Here is a 21,071-nt window from a genome sequence, read left to right as displayed (position 1 = left end):
GAGGTTTATGGAATTTACCCTAACAAATATTACTATATAAACTGATATCTTTAAGTAAATTTTTATTCTAAAAAAAAAATAAATAAATAAATAAACAAAATTTTTGTATTCTAAACGACGACGAATTGAGACATTTCTTCTACATTGTTGAAAGTTTCAGTATGAACTACGAATAACATTTGGTAATTGTTATCTACAAGCTTCATAGCTAGTCCAAGCAAAGCAGCTGTACTGTACATCAACCATGAGCGGGAGCATGAGCAACTTTCTGGGATTGGAGCTTTCACTCGCACCCAAACCCTCTTTCTTCAACAACACCCATATCATAAATTCCTTCCCTTTCACTGAATTCCTATCCCCAACTCCAACCTCTCTTTTCCCACTCTCCAAACACACCTCTAACTCCAACTCCAGCTACAAAAGGAGAAGTATTACAACTCACAGCTTCAAATCCCACACTGCCCATCTCAACTCCACAAGCACAACCAGTGAGTTTTTTTACTTTCTTTATTTATTTGCTGTGCTTTTTTGCTCTCACTTTCTTTCTTTTTAAATTTCTGAGAATTGGGTTTACTTTTCTTTGTCAATTTTATGGCTTTATTGTAAACAAAAACAACATAATGCATAAAAAATCAATGATTGACTACTTAGTACTTTCCAATGTTTATTGGGCAACTGACGAAAGGTTAAAGACTAATGTTAGCGTTTTGTGTATAAGGGGTTTTATGGGTGGTTCTTAATTGCTATTTGTAGTTCATTTTTTTGGGGTCTCTCATAGAAAAAGCCAAAAAAAAAATGATGTTCAGGTGTTCAAGCCAGTGATACAGCCACTGCTCAAGTGCAAGAGCAGGTAGAGGTTGAGGTTGCTGAGGGTTATACTTTAACTCAATTCATTGATAAGATTATTGAGGTCTTTCTGAAGGAGAAGCCACAATCAAAGGAATGGAGGAAGTATTTGGTGTTCAGGGAGGAGTGGGAAAAGTATAGGGAAACCTTCTACAATCGGTGTCGTTCACGGGCAGATGCAGAAGGCGACCCTACTATGAAGCAAAAATTGATTTCACTAGGAAGAAAAGTGAAGAAGGTAGAACAATGTCTTTGTCTTTCATATATTTGCAATCATGCTTTGTTTTTGTTGCTCAAAGAAGTTTAGGAAAAGCAAAAAAAGACGAGATTTTTCAACCAGATTTTATAGGTTAATTTAGTTTCTATATAACAAAAAAAAAAAAAAATTGAGGAATTTTATCCAATTTGACCAGGTAGCGAAACACAAGCAATTAAATTTCAGGTTTAAGCCTTTACTTTTGTTAATTTTGCTACCTTTCTCAACAAACAAACAAATGGTTGTTCAATTGAATATACATATATTTGTGTAGTTTTAGTGGTATCTTCCTGTTCTGTTTCATCAGGGGTAAGCATTGCAGATTGATGATGAAATGGAAGGTCATAGTGAACTTCTGAAGGAGATCCAAGACAGCCCAACTGACATTAATGCCATTGTTGCACGGCGGCGCAAAGACTTCACAGGGGAATTTTTTCGCTACCTCACTCTACTGTCGGAGACTCACGACAGTCTGGAGGACCGTGATGGTAACTTTTAATATTTGGATGAATTTATTGTAATTAATGGCTAGTTGGCTCGATTGCATATCATATGACTAGTGAGTAAGCCTCCACTTGAATCAAACAGTAGGAGGTTTATAGAAGCTAAGGCAAAGTCCAGTATGAATTACCCTGAGGTTACAAGAGTGAAAATGAGCAATAACTAACTGAGATTTTGATTTGTATGCGTTTGGATTAGCTTTTTTGCCGAAATTTTATTTCTTTTTTTATTTAAAGTTAGCAAGAGTACAGTTGTACCTAAAAAATGTGAGTTTTTAAAAAACTATACATAAGCAAGTGAAAAAGCTAATCCAAAATCACCTTCATCTGGCCTAAAATAAGTCTGTATTGATTGTTCACGACATTTTAACCTGATAAAATAAAAAGAAGGTTGATTTGTGTATAGCTTGGTCTTGTCTCTCTTATAACATTGCTCTATATTTACTAATTTTTTTTTTTTGACAGCCGTGGCAAGACTGGGGGCCAGATGCTTGTCTGCTGTCAGTGCTTATGATAATACGCTGGATTATGTGGATACATTAGAGGTTGCTCAGGCCAAATTTGATGATATCCTTGACTCTCCTTCAGTGGATGCGGCATGTGAGAAGATTAAAAGCCTTGCCAAAGCAAAGGAACTAGATTCCTCATTGATCTTGTTGATAAACAGTGCTTGGGCTTCTGCAAAAGAATCCACAACTATGAAAGATGAGGTATGGATGAATGGATGGCAACCTTTTATTGAGGATATTCCCCTTGATGGACCAGAGGGGTCACTTCCTAACTTGCTAATGCATCATAAAATGCACAAGCAAGGAGGACGAAATCTTAATTGTCACAAAGTAAACCTTGTTCTAAAATATATATTCCATATAATTTTAGTATAATGCAACATTTGTGGTTACAGCTGTGATGGTATTTAAAGTATGTCTCAACTTTAAGAGTTTGTTAAATGGATTATACACCAAGAAAAAGGACTATAAACTGTAGATCTCCTTAAAAAATGCATTAGATTGCATGGGATTTCCCTTTATGCATATGAGCAACAACTTGCTGAACTTAATGTTTTTCTCTTTAGGGAGTCAAGTAGTCTAACCTCCCGTTTCACTGTCATTGTATGGCAAAAATACTTAAACTTATTTAAACTGATCATGTAGATTATTCCTGAATAGAGTAGAGCCCTTCAAAGGTTGGTTTATGTTTCATAGACTAACCAAATTCTTTGTTTTGCGTTGCCATTATTTGCACACACTGGAATAATTTCATTTCATGGTGCAACATATGTCCTTGAAAACAGATAAACTTGCAATTATCATGTGACAGATATCTATGCACAATTCACAGGCTTAGTTACCATGAATAAAGACTATAACGGCATCAATCACATGGTTCGATGGTTCAGATTGATTACTAGAGTTGTTAATTCTCCCATGAAAACATCTACCCCACAAAACCTGACTCTTGAAATCAAGCTTTGATTTGTATAATTTCTTTCATTGCAATGTTTTTATATGCCTTTATTTGCCAAAATTTTCCTTGTTTTGTATTGTTTAATCTTAGAAGTGTAACTGCAGGTCAAAGATATAATGTATCGTTTATATAAGGCAACAAAGAGCAGTCTTAGGAGCATTGCGCCAAAAGAAATAAAGCTACTTAAGCATTTGCTGAACATCACTGATCCTGAAGAGCGATTCTCGGCATTGGCAACTGCTTTCTCTCCGGGTGATGAACATGAAGCAAAGGACCCTAATGCTCTTTACACGTAAGAGAGCTTCTTGCTTCTTTAGGTTACCGAAGTACCCTTATGTTAGTATCTGAGAATCTACTTTTGTTCAGAGTATGACATATTTGGATTTATCATGTTTTGTTGTTGTTAAGCAGTACTCCCAAAGAGCTGCACAAATGGATTAAGATCATGCTTGATGCTTACAATCTTAGTAAGGAAGACACTGACATTAGAGAAGTCAAACACTTGACTCAGCCTGTGGTTATACAGAGGTTGTTCATCCTCAAGGAAACTATAGAAGAAGAATACTTGGAATCTAGCAAGTTTCAAGACTCTAAAACAGAAGGGGCCACTAAATCAGAGGAGTTGTGAGGTGCTGCTCTTTTTGATCCACAGCACTACTGTTAGCTATCACATTCATTCTACAAATGAAATAGCAAGTTTGCTCTGAAGCTTTGAGTTGTAAACCGTCAATGTTGTGTGAAAGTTTCTATCTTTTTCTTAGACTTTTCTAAATTGAGAGAAAAATGGGAGTAAGGGAGAAGTGGAAGCTGGAGCCGGAGGGGATGTTGGGAGTTGATGTGTTGTGGTATGCTTAATTGAGGATTCTTCATCTATGTCAATGTAATATCTAGAAGTTAAAATGTAGTATTTTTTGTTGTTATGTTTTTGTTGAGCCATATCAGCATAGTATTTCAATCTATTTTAGTTCATTCAGTCTATTCTCCACGCCTGATTAGTTTATATATTTAGATTTTTTATTTTTTATTTTTTATATATTTTTTTTACCTTACATAGTCAAGGTGATATAGATATGAACGCAACTTCCACACGCCTAATTAGTTTGATTACAATCAAAGGAATGGAGGAAGTATTTGGTGTTCAGGGAGGAGTGGCAAAAGTATAGGGAAACCTTCTACAATCAGTGTCGTTCGTGGGTAGATGCAGAAGGCGACCCTACTATGAAGCAAAAATTGATTTCACGAGGAAGAAAAGTGAAGAAGGTAGAACAACGTCTTTATCTTTAATATATTTGCAATCATGCTTTGTTTTTGTTGCTCAAAGAAGTTTAGGAAAAGCAAAGAAAGATGAGATTTTTCAACCAGATTTTATAGGTTAATTTAGTTTCTATATAAAAATATATATATATATATATAGAGGAATTTTATCCAATTTGACCAGGTAGTGCATCACAATAGGAAATAAATAAATAAACGAAAGCATGAGTAAAAGGTATAGTTCACAGATGCCAAAAATCAAATTGCTAAAAATGCCAAGAACAAAAAACGTTAGATAGATCATAGTTCATAGATGGACTTGGATAGTTGGACTCAAAGTGAGAGATAGAATCTTTAAAATGGCAAGGTGAGAGATGGAAAGTGGAGACATGGAGTTATCGGTGTAGTGGCTGGCGGTAGCAAGGCGGTGAGAGAGAGAAACATCAGACAATGACTCAAGGAGAGTGGAGAGCCATCACCCAGCAAAGCTGAGAGGTGAAAGAGAGACTAAGAGAGTTAAGGAGGAAGGTTTGAGAAAATAACAAATTTATACCTAGGGAGTTAGGGTTAGGGTTGTGCACAAAACAACACCATTTTCATTTTTTTTTTTTTTGGCAAAAATGCAAAATTGACCCTCTAACTTTCATATTTTTTTCATTTCAGTCCTCTAACTTTCAATTTTTGTCAATACAGGACTCCATTAGAACTCAGTTAGTAGCTGCCGTTAGAACTCCTAAAAGGATACCATTTTGCATTTTTTTTTTAATTCGGAATTAAAAGAAAATTAAAAAAAAAAAAAAAACATTAAGGGTCGTTATTCCCCTTCCCCTGAAATCAAAACAAAGATCTGAAGAACACTTAGATCCCTAACCGTGTAAATTTGGGGGTCAGTTTGAGAGAGAGAGAGAGAGAGTAAGTTGAGGAGTGAGGATTGAAATCACCAGCTACCTTATTAGTAGTACCCAAAGAAGGAATAGTGGCCTCCCCACTAGCCCACGTTGCAAGCTTTTGCAAATGCTCAAGCTTTAACATGGACTTGGAATTGATAGAGTTGCCTCCTTTTGTTTTCTTTTTTCTAGTGATCTCTTCTCTCAATGAGATTGGATTGTGAAACCCATTTGAAGATGACAACTTTTGCGCTGATTTCTTGTTCCTGAAACCTCCTCCTCCTCTCTTGCCCATGTCGTCTTGTCTCGTGTTCTGTTCTTTCTTTCTCTCAGGAATTTTGACGAACATATGCAATGCAATTATGCAATTGCCGTCACCTTCTTCTTATGCTACTACTTCCCTAGCTTGCAATTTATGTAAGCCGGTGTTCTTCAGATCTTTGTTTTGATTTTAGGGGAAAGGGAACGATGACCCTTAATTTTTTTTTCTCAGATTTTTCTTATTTTATTTTAATTCCGAATTAAAAAAAAAAAAAAAAATGCAAAACGGCATCGTTTCAGGAGTTCTAATGGCAGCCACTAACTGAGTTCTAACGGAGTCCTATATTGACAAAAGTTGAAAATTAGAGGACTGAAATGAAAAAACTGAAAGTTAAAGGACTGAAATGAAAAAATGTGAAAGTTAAAGGGTCAATTTTGCATTTTTGCCTTTAAAAAAAAAAAAAAAAAAAACAACAACAACAACTAAGTGAAACAACGCCGTTTTGTTTAAAAAATAAAAAGAAAAACTACTAAAAGACGCTGTTCTGAGATATATATATATATATATATATATGAGATGGGTTCAAGTTACACCTGATGTAACTTCACAAGAGGTACACATTTTATAGACCACTAATTACTATTAGATCTAAGGGTCAAAAAACACTCATATAGTGATGTCATTATTACTCCCTAGAAATTAGTGATTTAGGCATTGACTCTTATTAGGTTTGCTACTTTCTTGTCCTTGTTGCTTGTACTGAGCAACTATGAGTCAGCCTACAAAAAGTGGATTGCCTTGTATCATTTTGCTACAAATGCAATCCTACCCCACTTATCTGAGGCCAAAAACACCTTTACAATAAAAAATTGGACAGTCTAGTATGATTTCAAGAGACTCACTTGTGTTGAATTTTGCACCTACTACTATCACAACGCTTTAGCATGCGTTTGTAAAGATATCTAACACAAATCAAACAGATACATTTCAAGCTAATGCAATTATGAAATCAACTCAGACCAAAACGACATGTAGTCAGGAACTAAAACCCAAAACTGTGTAGCATAATGTAATTAGTTAGTGACAGGATCAAATAAAGTGGAAGGCCACTTGTTCTTAATCTACTGGTGCACTAGAAAGTTTGTTAGATCAGAGTAATTGGCACTAAGTTTGTTAGAGTTTGTCAGTCTATTCAGATTGTAAAAATAGCATGAATTCATTGTAATCTTTATCACAGTTTATAATAAAATTCCCTAAATCTCTCTAGAATTGCTTTTTTTCTTCAACATTAACACATAATAGGCTGTTGCTCCTACTTGGGAGTACCCAAAATATTGTTTTGTTCTTGTTGATCCAAGTAGATAACAATATAACTGGGTTATCCCTCGTATTTTCCAGCTTGTTAGCCATTTAAACAGTCAACAGCTATTGGTAATTTAATCTTTTCTAGCTTTTTAGCCACTCTAAAATTAGTCCCGTTCCAGACCAAACTCCCCTAGCCAGTCCTGTTCTAGACCCTAGAAAGCATGTGTGCAGCTCTAAGGCCACCGCACTCGCACCAAACACTCGACAACATGTCAATTCGCACTTGACATTCCGATTCGCATTCTTTCTTCTTCTTTTTTTCCCGATTTGCGCCAATTCGGGCCAATTCAGGCTGAGTCGTGCTAGTTTGGGCTGATTCGTGTCGGTTCAAGTCGAGTCGCGTCAGTTCAGTGCCGATTTAGGCTGAGTCGCACTGATTACAATCGAAATTGACCGAGAAAATGGCCGAAATACATGTTAAAAAAAAAAAAAACTTGAGTTGATTTCTTATTTAGTTATTAACTTATTATATATTTGTCAAATTATTTGTATGTTAAAAAACTTAAATTGAAATTACTGAATTATTTGTAGTTAATATTGCTCTTAAATTGGTATATATTTACCATCATATGAAAATATATTTAATTATTTGGAAATAAAAATATATTTAATAATTTATTAGTTAATGTATCCTGCCGCACCCGCACCCTACTTTTTCAAAAATTGCATAGTCCCACACTCGCATATTCCATAGTTTTGTTTACGCTGAAACCCATTCAGTTAGTTTTCTTTTTTTTTTTTTTTAGGAATATTGTAGAATATGCCATAGTATTTGTTTAAGCCTGAACCCATTTGTTTTTATTATTATTATTATTATTAGGGAATATTGTAGACTATGCACTTTTTGGACCTATAGTGGCATTTGGTAAACGCCACTATAGGTCCCCTATTTTAATTTTTTTTTTCTTTTTGCTGGATTCTTTTTCTTCTCGTTCTCTTTTTTTTTTCTTTTTTTCTTTTTTTCGTGCTAGGCTATAGTGGCATTTGTGGCGTTTGTCAAATGCCACTATAGGTCTTTTCCCTCCTCTAGTCCTTATTAAAAAAAAAAAAAAAACCAATTGAAAAAGAAAAAAAAATGAAATAAAACATGCCTATAGTGGCGTTTAGGTCCTACTCTCACAAGGGCCTATAGTGGTGTTTGTCAAACGACACTATAGGTCTTTTGTCATCTAGCTCTTATTAAATAAATAAAAAAAAAAAAAAAAAACCCAACCGAAAAGAAAAAAAAAATTTTGAAATAAAAAGTGCCTATAGTGGCGTTTGACAAATGCCACTAAAAGTCCTACTCTTACAAAGGTCTATAGTGGCATTTGTCAAATGCCACTATAGGTTTTTTTTTTCTCCTCTAGCTCTAATTTTTTTTTTTTTTTTTTATAGAAAAAAGGGTGCCTATGGTGACGTTTGTCAAACACCACTATAGGTCCTACTCTTACAAGGGCCTATAGGTCTTTTTTTCTGTATAACTCTTTTTTTTTTTTTAAGTGCCTATAGTGGTGTTTGACAAACGTCACTATAGGTCCTACTCTTACAAATGCCTATACTAGCGTTTGACAAATGCCATTATAGGTCCTATTTTTACAATGGCCTATAGTGGCATTTATCAAATGACACTATAGGTTTTTTTTTCTCCTCTAGCTCTTATTAAAAATAAACCCAAAAAAAAAAAAATTTGAAATAAAAAGTGCCTATAGTGGCGTTTGACAAACGCCACTATAGGTCTTTTAATTCAAACGCCACAAAACCTGACACTTGAAATCAAGCTTTGATTTGTATAATTTCTTTCATTTCAATGTTTTTAAATGCCTTTATATGCCAAGTTTTTCCTTGTTTTGTATTGTTTAATCTTAGATGTGTAACTGCAGGTCAAAGATATAATGTATCGTTTATATAAAGCAACAAAGAGCAATCTTAGAAGCATTGCGCCAAAAGAAATAAAGCTACTTAAGCATTTGCTGAACATCACTGATCCTGAAGAACGGTTCTTGGCATTGGCAACTACTTTCTCTCCGGGTGATGAACACGAAGCAAAGGACCCTAATGCTCTTTACACGTAAGAGAGCTTCTTGCTTCTTTAGGTTACCGAAGTACCCCTATGTTAGTATTTGAGAATCTGCTTCTGTTCAGAGTATGACGACATATTTGGATTTATCATGTTTTGTTGTTGTTAAGCAGTACTCCCAAAGAGCTGCACAAATGGATTAAGATAATGCTTGATGCTTACAATCTCAGTAAGGAAGACACTAACATTAGAGAAGTCAAACACTTGACTCAGCCTGTGGTTATACAGAGGTTGTTCATCCTCAAGGAAACTATAGAAGAAGAATACTTGGAATCTAGCAAGTTTCAAGACTCTAAAACAAAAGGGGCCACTAAATCAAAGGAGTTGTGAGGTTCTGCTCTTTTTGATCCACAGCACTACTGTTAGCTATCACATTCATTCTACAAATGAAATTGCAAGTTTGCTCTGAAGCTTTGAGTTGTAAACCGTCAATGTTGTGTGAAAGTTTCTATCTTTTTCTTAGACTTTTCTAAATTGAGAGAAAAATGGGAGTAAGGGAGAAGTGGAAGCTGGAGCCGGAGGGGATGTTGGGAGCTGATGTGTTGTGGTACGCTTAATTGAGGATTCTTCATCTATGTCAATATAATATCTAGAAGTTAAAATGTAGTATTTTTTGTTTGGGCTGATTCGTGCCGATTCAAGCCGAGTCGCGTCAGTTTAGTGCCGATTTAGGCTGAGTCGCACTGATTACAATCGAAATTGATCGAGAAAATGGCCGAAATACATGTTTAAAAAAAAAAAAAAACTTGAGTTGATTTCTTATTTAGTTATTAACTTATTATATATTTGTCAAATTATTTGTATGTTAAAAAACTTAAATTGAAATTACTGAATTATTTGTAGTTAATATTGCTCTTAGATTGATATATATTTACCATCATATGAAAATATATTTAATAATTTGGAAATAAAAATATATTTAATAATTTATTAGTAAATGTATACTGCCGCACCCGTACCTTACTTTTTCAAAAATTGCCGAGTTCCACACTTGCATATTCCATAGTTTTGTTTACGCTGAAACCCATTCAGTTAGTTTTTTTTTTATTTTTTATTTTTAGGAATATTGTAGAATATGCCATAGTATTTGTTTAAGCCTGAACCCATTTGTTTTTATTATTATTATTATTATTATTACGGAATATTGTAGAATATGCACTTTTTGGACCTATAGTGGCATTTGGTAAACGCCACTATAGGTCCCCTATTTTAAATTTTTTTTTTCTTTTTGCTGGATTCTTTTTCTTATCGTTCTCTTTTTTTTTTTTTCTTTTTCTTTTTCTTTTTCTTTTTTTCATGCTAGGCTATAGTGGCGTTTGTCAAATGCCACTATAGGTCTTTTCCCTCCTCTAGTCCTTATTAAAAAAAAAAAAAAAAAACCAATTGAAAAAGAAAAAAAAAAGAAATAAAACATGCCTAACGCCACTATAGGTCCTACTCTCACAAGGGCCTATAGTGGTGTTTGTCAAACGACATTATAGGTCTTTTGTCATCTAGCTCTTATTAAATAATAATAATAATAAAAAAAAAAAAAAAAAAAAACCCAACCGAAAAGAAAAAAAAAAATTGAAATAAAAAGTGCCTATAGTGCCGTTTGACAAATGCCACTAAAGGTCCTACTCTTACAAAGGTCTATAGTGGCGTTTGTCAAATGCCACTATAGGTCTTTTTTTTCTCCTCTAGCTCTAATTTTTTTTTTTAAAAAAAAAAAAAAAAGGTGCCTATGGTGGCGTTTGTCAAACACCACTATAGGTCCTACTCTTACAAGGGCCTATAGGTCTTTTTTTCAGTATAACTCTTTTTTTTTTTTTAAGTTCCTATAGTGGTGTTTGACAAACGTCACTATAGGTCCTACTCTTACAAATGCCTATACTGGCGTTTGACAAATGCCATTATAGGTCCTATTTTTACAATGGCCTATAGTGGCATTTATCAAACGACACTATAGGTCTTTTTTCTCCTCTAGCTCTTATTAAAAATAAACCCAACAAAAAAAAAATTGAAATAAAAAGTGCCTATAGTGGCGTTTGACAAATGCCACTATAGGTCTTTTAATTCAAACGCCACTCTAGGTCTTTTAATTCTCCTCTAACTCTGATTAAAAAAATAATAATAATAAATAAATAAATAAATAAAACCAACCAAAAAAAAAAGTGCCTATAGTGGCGTCTGTTAAACGCCACTATAGGTCCTATTCTTCCAAGGGCCTATAGTGGCATTTGTCAAATGCCATTATAGACCCTTTGAAACATTGCTATAGACTCATTTTTTTAAAACATCACTATATTATACATTAGAGGTTGCTCAGGCCAAATTTGATGATATCCTTGACTCTCCTTCAGTGGATGCGGCATGTGAGAAGATTAAAAGCCTTGCCAAAGCAAAGGAACTAGATTCCTCATTGATCTTGTTGATAAACAGTGCTTGGGCTTCTTCAAAAGAATCCACAACTCTGAAAGATGAGGTATGGATGAATGGATGGCAACCTTTTATTGAGGACATTCCCCTTGATGGACCACAGGGGTCACTTTCCTAACTTGCTAATGCATCATAAAATGCACAAGCAAGGTGGACGAGACCTTAATAGTCACAAAGTAAACCTTGTTCTAAAATATATATTCCTTATAATTTTAGTATAATGCAACATTTGTGGTTACAGCTGTGATGGTATTTAAAGTATGTCTCAACTTTAAGAGTATGTTTTGTTAAATAGATTATACACCAAGAAAAAGGATTATAAACTGTAGATCTCCTTAAAAAATGCATTAGATTGCATGGGATTGCCCTCTATGCATATGAGCAACAACTTGCTGAACTTAATGTTATTCTCTTTAGGTAGTAAAGTAGTCTAACCCTCCGTTTCAATGTCATTGTATGGCAAAAATACCTAAACTTATTTAGACTGATCGTGTAGATTATTCCTGAATAGAGTAAAGCCCTTCAATGGTTGGTTTATGTTTCATAGACAAACCAAATTCCTTGTTTTGCATTGCCATTATTTGCAGACACTAGAATAATTTCATTTGATGGTGCAACATATGTCCTTGAAAACAGTTTAGTTATCATGTGACAGATATCTATGCACAATTCACAGGCTTAGTTACCATGAATAAAGACTATAATGGCATCAATCGCATGGTTTGTTAATTCTCCCATGAAAATATCTGGATCCCACAAAACCTGACACTTGAAATCAAGCTTTGATTTGTATAATTTCTTTCATTTCAATGTTTTTAAATGCCTTTATATGCCAAGTTTTTCCTTGTTTTGTATTGTTTAATCTTAGATGTGTAACTGCAGGTCAAAGATATAATGTATCGTTTATATAAAGCAACAAAGAGCAATCTTAGAAGCATTGCGCCAAAAGAAATAAAGCTACTTAAGCATTTGCTGAACATCACTGATCCTGAAGAGCGATTCTCAGCATTGGCAACTGGTTTCTCTCCTGGTGATGAACATGAAGCCAAGGACCCTAATGCACTTTACACGTAAGAGAGCTTCTTGCTTCTTTAGGTTACCATAGTACCCTTATGTTGGTATTTGAGAATCAGCTTATGTTCAGAGTATGACATCCTTGGATTTATCATGTTTTGTTGTTGCTAAGCAGTACTCCCAAAGAGCTGCACAAATGGATTAAGATAATGCTTGATGCTTACAATCTCAGTAAGGAAGACACTGACATTAGAGAAGTCAAACACTTGACTCAGCCTGTGGTTATACAGAGGTTGTTCATCCTCAAGGAAACTATAGAAGAAGAATACTTGGAAAGTAGCAGGTTTCAAGACTCTAAAACAGAAGGGACCACTAAATCAGAGGAGTTGTGAGGTGCTGCTCTTTTGATCCACAGCACTACTGTTAGCTGTCACATTCATTCTACAGATGAATTTGCAAGTTTGCTCTGAAGCTTTGAGTTGTAAATCGTCAATGTTGTGTGAAGGTTTCTCTCTTTTTCTTAGACTTTTCTAAATTGAGAGAAAAATGGGAGTAAGGGAGAAGTGAAAGCTGGAGCTAGAGGGGATATTGGGGGCTGATGTGTTGCGGTACACTTAATTGAGGATTGCTCATCTATATTGTTATGTTATCTAAAAGTTAAAGTGTAGTATTTAATGTTGTTATTCTACTTTAAGCCATATCAGCGTAGTATTTTGATCAATTTCAGTTCATTTAGTTTATTCGCTCCTGAGTTAATCTAATTATTTTGTCCAACTCTATTAGTTTATGAAGTTATTTAAGCATTTTTTTTAAGTATCGATACTGTCTAGCCACCTCACCACCGTGTGATTTTGACATGTAAGGCATAACATTTACTGGGGATTTTGAGCCTTAAAAGAAATAAGGGTAAGATAAGATGGTGAGGTGGCTAGGCTTTTTATCTTTGGTCCATAGATACTGTCTTTAGGCCCTAATTGGTTGAGTGGGGTTTGTTTTTGGACCGGTTTAGACCCATGTGGATCAGATACTATCTCAGACTAAAAGCTACATAAGCCCCCTCCATTAAAAGTCCCAAGCCGATTCTCTCCATTTAGGCCCAATCTGAATGCCTTCAGGCTCCGGCCCACATCAAACGTTAGTTTCACCCAAGCCCGTGACATTTCTTAATTAGTGACAACTTATATATATATATATATATATATATATATTTATATATATGTACCATATAGTTGAAAAAAAGTACAAATACTATAATGCCGCTAAATTCATATATAAATACTTTATAAGGGATGCACTAATTATTTAATCAAAATTACTTTTAATGATTATAGGTATAAGATTTATAAATATATAAAAAAATAAAAATAGAAAAAAAAACCATTTGAAATTGACATCCTTGCACAGATTGAGTTTATCTAGCAACAATTAAAAACAAAGTGTGTCAAAAGATAAAAACAAAGTGAATTGCACCTAATCAAGAATGTCAAAGACAATAAGTAGAACTTAAGTACGATTCTTTAAGTGCAATGTATTAGGTTGCTCTTTTTTTTTTCTTTTTTTCTTTTTTTAGAAAAATAAGTTGCTTAATTAAATTAAACACTTGGTTGCATTGACCAATGAACTATAAATAATGTTATTTTATTAAAGAAAATAAAATTTAATGCAATTAATTCATACCCTTGATTATCCTCTCTTTCTAAAAAGAATTAATATTATTAGAGTTAAACCCTAAAGAAAAAAAAAGTAAGAAAAATGATATGCCTACAACATAAAATAAATTTAACAAAATATTTCAAAATATACCATGCGTCACGCAAAATATCAACTAGTAATTGATAATTAGGTGAAAAGTGAGGAACATGATTATTCCAATTTCAAATCAAAATGTCTTCCTTCCTAGGTCCACTTAACTGGAATAAAGCAATTCGCTCCATATACCTTCTGTAACTTCATAATACCTAGGACACAAACAAATAGGGAAATCATTACGAATATTTTACACAAGAAAAAAAAAATGACAGATATCGTTTTCTAGTTCAAAAATATGACAGATATCATTTTACACAATTGTGTTTTTTAGCCTTTACTGTGCAACGAAGGCCAACTATGAAAAAATAAGATAAACAAAAGCTTGAATGTAATACATCTTCAAATATCGAATAAAAATTCATGAACCACCTCATCTAATTGGTATTTAATTTTACATTTTATTTAAAGAAAACAATTCTACAGCCCAACAAGTACATTATGTTTGGTTTGAACAAATCAGTTTGGAGATTCTTGTGAGCATATCATAGTGTTACCATGGTGTCTTTCAATATACATGTGTAATGGATTTGTTTAAATTGTAAAACTTACCTAAGTTCCTTAGCCAACTCCAACACAGTCATACGTTTTGCTGCATTTCCCTTCATACGAATTATGTCATGGATTTTGTCTATCCTGTAAAAAAATGTTTTCATAATAATAATAATAAACCTCAAGGGAGAAAGGAGGGGGGTTTCATTGCATAAAATCTCAATGGAGGTTAGTGTAACATGTTTTTTTTTACTTAGTAAGTTACATATTCACCTAATGAGTCTTGAACGTACAAGCTCGACCTTAGTCTTACTTTTTTAAGAAAAGCAAGTTTCTTTTGAACTAGAACTCATTGGCATTTTATTGAATCATTTTTTAAAATAACATGAAATCTTACTAAGATAAGACCATTTGGACACAATGAGAGAGTAAACATTGGAACATGACCCCACGCATCAAAAGTATCTATTGTGTAATCCAAGGAAACTACTAGTGGGGAATTGGATCCACTCAACTCAGGATTTTAAGGTCCACAAAACCATCCAAAGCCTTTCACCACTAGGAAGCACGTTGATGGTACCCTATTAAATCAACTAAACCCTCAATCTTCAAAATTGTGGTCAATGTGGTCCCTCCATCGGTCCATCCACATCCATTAGTTAATGTCACTAATAATTTTACCACGAGGCATCACCTTATCTAAAAATGCATGGTATGGTTTTCAATGAAGTTAAAAATAAATCATAGATAAACATATGTAAGACGGATAAATAGCGTTTTCATTTATCACTTCCGCCGCTCTATCCAGTATTTCTATTATCTACTCTATACATGTCCGAAACCAGAACCAGTGGGCACAAAACTCAATTTAAAATCATAGTAATAAGATTAAAAGACCTACTGGTACCCATCAAAATGAAAACCAAGGTAAGTATAAGGCCAACTAGCTACATTAATGCCTATAAATTTTTGCAGGGTATTGAAATCATCAACAGTAATATTATGCACATTGATAAATTAGTACATGCACACATATTGAGTTTAGATGGAGTTTTCTATGAACTATGTATCAATTAATACATCGTAAAACCAGACATACTCATATAGTGTAGCTGCATCTTTTCCTTTGGCAGACCTGAATGACAAAGATACAACACAGATTAGCATCATCTCAATAAAGGCCAACATATCCAATCCCACCTTCAATACACATTAAAGTGTCCACATGCAAAACCATTAGATAAATCAGAAATTACACTAAAAGAAATTAAGGAGATACCATGCCAACAACCTGGATTCGTGCCTTTACTGATATGCATTACATTTTCTCCAAAAATGATTTTTTATTTTTTATTTATCTGGGAATTTAGGATAAGTATAAAATAAACCGAAAGATATATGTCAATTAGTTGAGGACTTTTGAGGGTCAGATGAAAGCAAAATTAGTGAAAAGTTGTAAGAAGGATTTAAGGAAGGAGTAAAAAAGATTATCAAGGTCTTTTTCTTACTATTTCTTATGTTCATTTTTAAAGATTTAGCCACATGACTACTTAATTAAAAAATATATTTTCATTCTATGAGAAAAAATTCACATAACAAAATCTTAAGAGGGAAACCTAATAAACAATACTTAAATAGTGTACCTAAGTATTATGGTATGTTTGGATACTATTTATTGCTGAAAACTGAAAACTTATTGCTGAAAATACTGTAACAAAATAATTTTTAAATGTATGAATAGTGTCGTGGGATCCAGTTTTGAAGTTAGATTTACGTTTTTCTGTATTTGCGGGTTCGGTGAATAATGCACGGGACTCAAGCCAAAAAACGCAAACACCAACTTCAACGCAAACGCATTACAATCCAAACTCACACTTAGAGAGAGAGAGAGAGAGATATGGGTTAAAGTTACATTTAGTATAACTCTTAAAAGGTTACACATTTTTAAGACCATTAATTTGTAATGGATCTAACTATTAAAAACTCACTTTACCGTCCATAATGAAATAAAAATTCTATTCTCATAATCTCCTTTCCAATAATTGAAAGCCACTAATATAATAGTTGTGAACTGTAATAAATGATACAAATTATTAAACTCCTATAAATTACAACAATTAAATTCATGTCTTGCATATTATATACCAATACAAGTAAAGCCCATGTCCCCCCCCCCCCCCCCCCCCAAAATATATATATATATACACACACACACTAACCTCATCACACGCAATAAGGCTTTTTTTGTAGAAAAAAAAAATGTTCGTATTTTATATATATAATTTTTATTTTGAAAATCTAATTTATAAGTAAATAAAGCAATTTGAAAATCAATAAGGAGTAACCCTATTTTTTAGGCAATATTTTAGTGGGAGTTAGGATTGTATTTTTACCGGATTGTCCAATAAGCTTGTAAAATTAACATAATTGAGTCAAGATTGTTGGTGCATTACACATGCATTCTCATCAAATATATACAGCCTATAAATCCAACTGAAAGGTCTTATATATATATATATATATATATATATATGAAGTAAATACATGAAAGCAATGTAAAACTAGACATACTTGATTTTTTTGGCTTTTCTTTCACACCTGAATGACCAAGATGCAACAAGGATTAGCATCATCTCAGTAAAGGCAGATAAAATTTAAATAAATAAATAAAACCAATTGTACTTGCCATGAGAACGTTAAATCTCCTAGATTGGCAACCACAACAGCAAGTCCGATATAATATACTACAAAAACAAAAACAAAAAAACATGAGAAGCGGAATTAGGGTTAGGGGAAGAAGAAAAGGCAAAATCCAATTACACGATAAAAAAACAAAACCGTAATCAATTAACATAAATTCGTACGGAGTTTGAAAGGCATTGTGGAATTTTTGGAGAGCGATGCAACCCTACCGAGAGTTTTTTTTTTTTTTTTTTTTGATACACGTACCGAGAGTTTTTGAGAATCGAGTGTGTTAAGTACTTATGTTTGAGGTGGGCGGTGCTAGCCGTCAAATATTTACTTGGGGCTGAGAACATAAGTGGGCGGTGCTAGCCGTCAAATATTTATTTGGGGCTGAAATTGGGCCAATCTCAGCCCGGTCCATATCTCTGCCCACATCCACACTCCGATCCGTTACATCTATTATATATATTTTTTCTTTTTTTAATACTACTAAAATCCGGGAGAAAACTAAGCACCAGTATTTTCCACATGAAAGAAAGAAATTTCCCAGGCAAATAAGCATTCCACAAGGCCTTCTAAATATTGGAATTAGGAGCCGAATCAACAACCCACTCAATATCATATGGTGGGAGGTTGAACAACCCTTTTGTAGGGATAATATGGTGGAAGGTTGCCAAATCAACAACCCACTTAACATAATTCTTAACAACATGCTCACACTTTAGATCTTCAACAGAGAAAATCAAAGCATTCTCAATAATTATTCTTTTCATTATCATTCTCTTCATTTTTGTCTTTAATTTTTTCCTTTTTCCAATGCCAATAGTTCCATCTTATATGACCCTTTTTTCCACAATAGAAACATTCTCTTGTTTCCTTAAAGTAAGATCTATATCTTGATTGTGACCTTTCATTAAATCTAAACCGATCATTATGTCCTTTGCTATTACTTCTACCCTTGTGCTCGAGGCTTAAGGCATATCCAAACCCTGAGTATTCAATTGCATCTCTCCTACGAACTTCCTTGGCTGGAATTAGATCTCACATGTCATTATACTTGAGTTTACTATTTCCTACCATTCTTATAGCCGCCCAACTATTTGGCAAAGAAGCCAAAACGATCAGTACACAGATCTCATCATCAAAATCAATTTCTACGGAAGACATTTGATTTGTGATGGCGTTGAATTCGTTCAAATGTTGTGCTATTGATGCATTTTCTGCCATCTTCATATTGAATAATTTCTTCATCAAATGCTCTGATGTAGGACAAAATCTATAATTTAATTTTTGTAGTTATTTAATTTTAATATTTTTATGTAAAAAACGCTATTTTAGGTTTAGGTGATTTATTTCTTTGTTTTTGGGTGCTTTTAAGGTTTTTTAGGTCAAATTTGGTTCCTGTTATAGTTAGGTATTAATTAGGAGTTATTTTAGAATATATTTTCTTATCTGTCAAGTTTTATGGAGCCCTTAAATAGGTCTTTAAGTCTGTAAACGTTTTTCATAGACTATTATTAATAAACATAGATTTTTTGTCAAATTATCTTTCTGGTGGATTCCAATTTTCTTCCTCTTATGAATTCAAGGAAACCTCTCTTGGATTTAAGGTTTACTACCAGAAGTTAATAGTTTAGTTTCTATTCCATCAAGAAAGCATCGTGTGTGCTTTCTTTAGGCTTCTGCGAAATTAGTTGGTATCAGAGCCTTGACATACCCTGGTCTGATGGCTAACTGATGAGATGGTAACCACCGCAACAATAATGGTGGTGACGATGTCAACAACCCAGTCCTCACTAGGGCTAAGTTCCTCGAGTTTTGTAGAGAGGCTCGTGATGAGAATCAACAATTTTGTGAAAAGAGTAAGCAAATGATTGCTAATCTTCTTGCTAGGAAATCATCTCACAACAACAATGATCAATATATTCAATGACACACTCCTTGTTAGGAGATTGTTAGGATATGTGCCCTTAAATCCTATTGTATGATACTATGTATGACATTATGTTGTGATTAATAAAGTTATTTTATTATTATCTAAAATAATGGTAACATAAATATTTGGACATTATCATATAGTCCATGAGATGCATAGTATGTGATTTAGTCACAGAATATATAAATCACAAGTTTTTTGTAAACTCAGAATTTTAGTTCGTAGCCGGTGGTGAAACTAGGCATTTCATTTGCGAAGAGTATAACATATCAATTAAGATGATTTATCTTGATCATGGAAGTGGAGATTTCTAATTGATATGTTGATATTTTTTAAAAGTTAAGACATATTGAACTGGACCGCTGTGAGATTTATTATTCTCCTAACGACTGTCAAATGAATAATAAATCTCACAACTTTTATTTACATCAACTCTTAATCTTGAGAGAATAATGAACTTGATCATGAGGTGTAGGTTGCTTTGATATATCAGGAATGAGATCTAAAGTCATGATCAAAACCTCAGTATGTTGAGCAGCCACATTTAGTGTTAAGGGAACATATATTCTCAAGATAGAATTCATAATCTTTTAACGGAGATATAAAATATTCCCTTGAGATAAGTTTAATGAGTTTGGTTATTCAGAGTGTTAGGCCTAACCACTTTAGTAAGGAGTTATTAAAGTATATATTTATGAAATTAGATTTCATAAATATATGATGAATAACTTAAAGGATTAAACCGGGTACTCAAGGATTAAGATGTAATAATCTTCAAAGTGACAGTTAACATTCATGACTTTGTATTATTACGAATATTTTATGAAGGGGTTGTATGTATAATAAAGTCTTGGGATATAATTTATTAATAAGACGTAGAGTGCAATTATATTTATATAGTGGTATTAAATATAATTAATGGTAACTTTGGACTTGTCAAGAGTTGACAGAAAAGCCTAATGCCCATTAGAGCTAGAGTCTTATTGCTTCCCTTTTGGTACCACTCCAAACCACATACTTAAGCCCAATTGGAATGGCCCAAAAGGCTAACCCAATTAGATAATCAATTAGATAAAAAGGGAGAAACATACAGAATTTGGTAAGTGACACTATTGTGAAATGGTGTGTATATGAGTGAAAGCCACTCTCTTATTCTTCCTTGAACTGATTGAGAGACCATACTTCTTGGGCACAAGTGGAATTGGAGTGTAGATTAAGAGTGTTTCCAAGTACTTCTAATCTTTGGTTTTGAATTTCACCGCATCAAGGTACACTCTCTTATTTTTATATTCTGAAATTTACATAGTACATGTTATCAATTGTGAATGAAGTAGATCCATTAATTTTCCGTTGCATATGTTTTGTATGCGATACAAACTATATTTTTCCAACATTTCTAACTACAAGAAAATTCCATTCTTTGACGAAGATATGTGTAAGTTGGATTTTATTGACTGGCTTCTTGATTTGGAAGAGTATTTTAGTTTTTGGAAGATTTGTGATGAAGAAAAGGTGCGGCTTGCATCTAATAAATTGGATGATGAAGCAAAGGAATGGTGGGAAGATATTCAAATCGATAGAAAGCGACGAAGTAAGCATCCAATCTGCTCTTGGCAAAGAATGAAAATGGTATTAATTGATATATGGTTTCCTAATGACTATTATGATATACTAGATTATACAAGTGTTGATTATAAATCTGTATATTCATGTGAAAAGCAATATGTTCAAAACATTGAAGGTCAACCACAAAACCAAAATTATAATAATCAAGCTCATGTGTCAAGTAAAGTAAAGGGTTTGAAGGTTGAGAAGAAAGAGCCT

General features: G+C 33.5%; 2 protein-coding genes across 2 annotated transcripts; both read left to right on the top strand.

The window, feature by feature from the left end:
- The first annotated feature begins 133 nt into the window (after nucleotides 1-133).
- LOC126733008 (uncharacterized protein At4g37920-like) lies at nucleotides 134-9,502 on the top strand. Its single transcript, XM_050436120.1, has 7 exons — nucleotides 134-488; nucleotides 807-1,084; nucleotides 1,425-1,590; nucleotides 2,068-2,312; nucleotides 3,174-3,361; nucleotides 3,481-3,698; nucleotides 9,228-9,502. Exons 1-6 carry the CDS (start codon nucleotides 245-247, stop codon nucleotides 3,695-3,697), a joined length of 1,338 nt encoding a protein of 445 aa, XP_050292077.1. The 5' UTR covers nucleotides 134-244; the 3' UTR covers nucleotide 3,698; nucleotides 9,228-9,502.
- On the top strand, nucleotides 4,180-12,720 carry LOC126689910 (uncharacterized protein At4g37920-like; the record flags this gene model as incomplete). Its single annotated transcript, XM_050385072.1, has 6 exons — nucleotides 4,180-4,329; nucleotides 8,700-8,887; nucleotides 9,010-9,115; nucleotides 11,157-11,360; nucleotides 12,197-12,384; nucleotides 12,504-12,720. Coding segments are annotated over 6 exons (1,053 nt in total), but the record flags the coding sequence as incomplete, so codon positions are not given.
- Nucleotides 12,721-21,071: the final 8,351 nt, after the last annotated feature.

The sequence above is a fragment of the Quercus robur genome, chromosome 6 (genome assembly GCF_932294415.1).
Source record: "Quercus robur chromosome 6, dhQueRobu3.1, whole genome shotgun sequence".
NCBI lineage: Eukaryota > Viridiplantae > Streptophyta > Magnoliopsida > Fagales > Fagaceae > Quercus > Quercus robur.
Note: the sequence above shows the minus strand (reverse complement) of the source record. Positions and strands in the feature narration are given on the sequence as shown.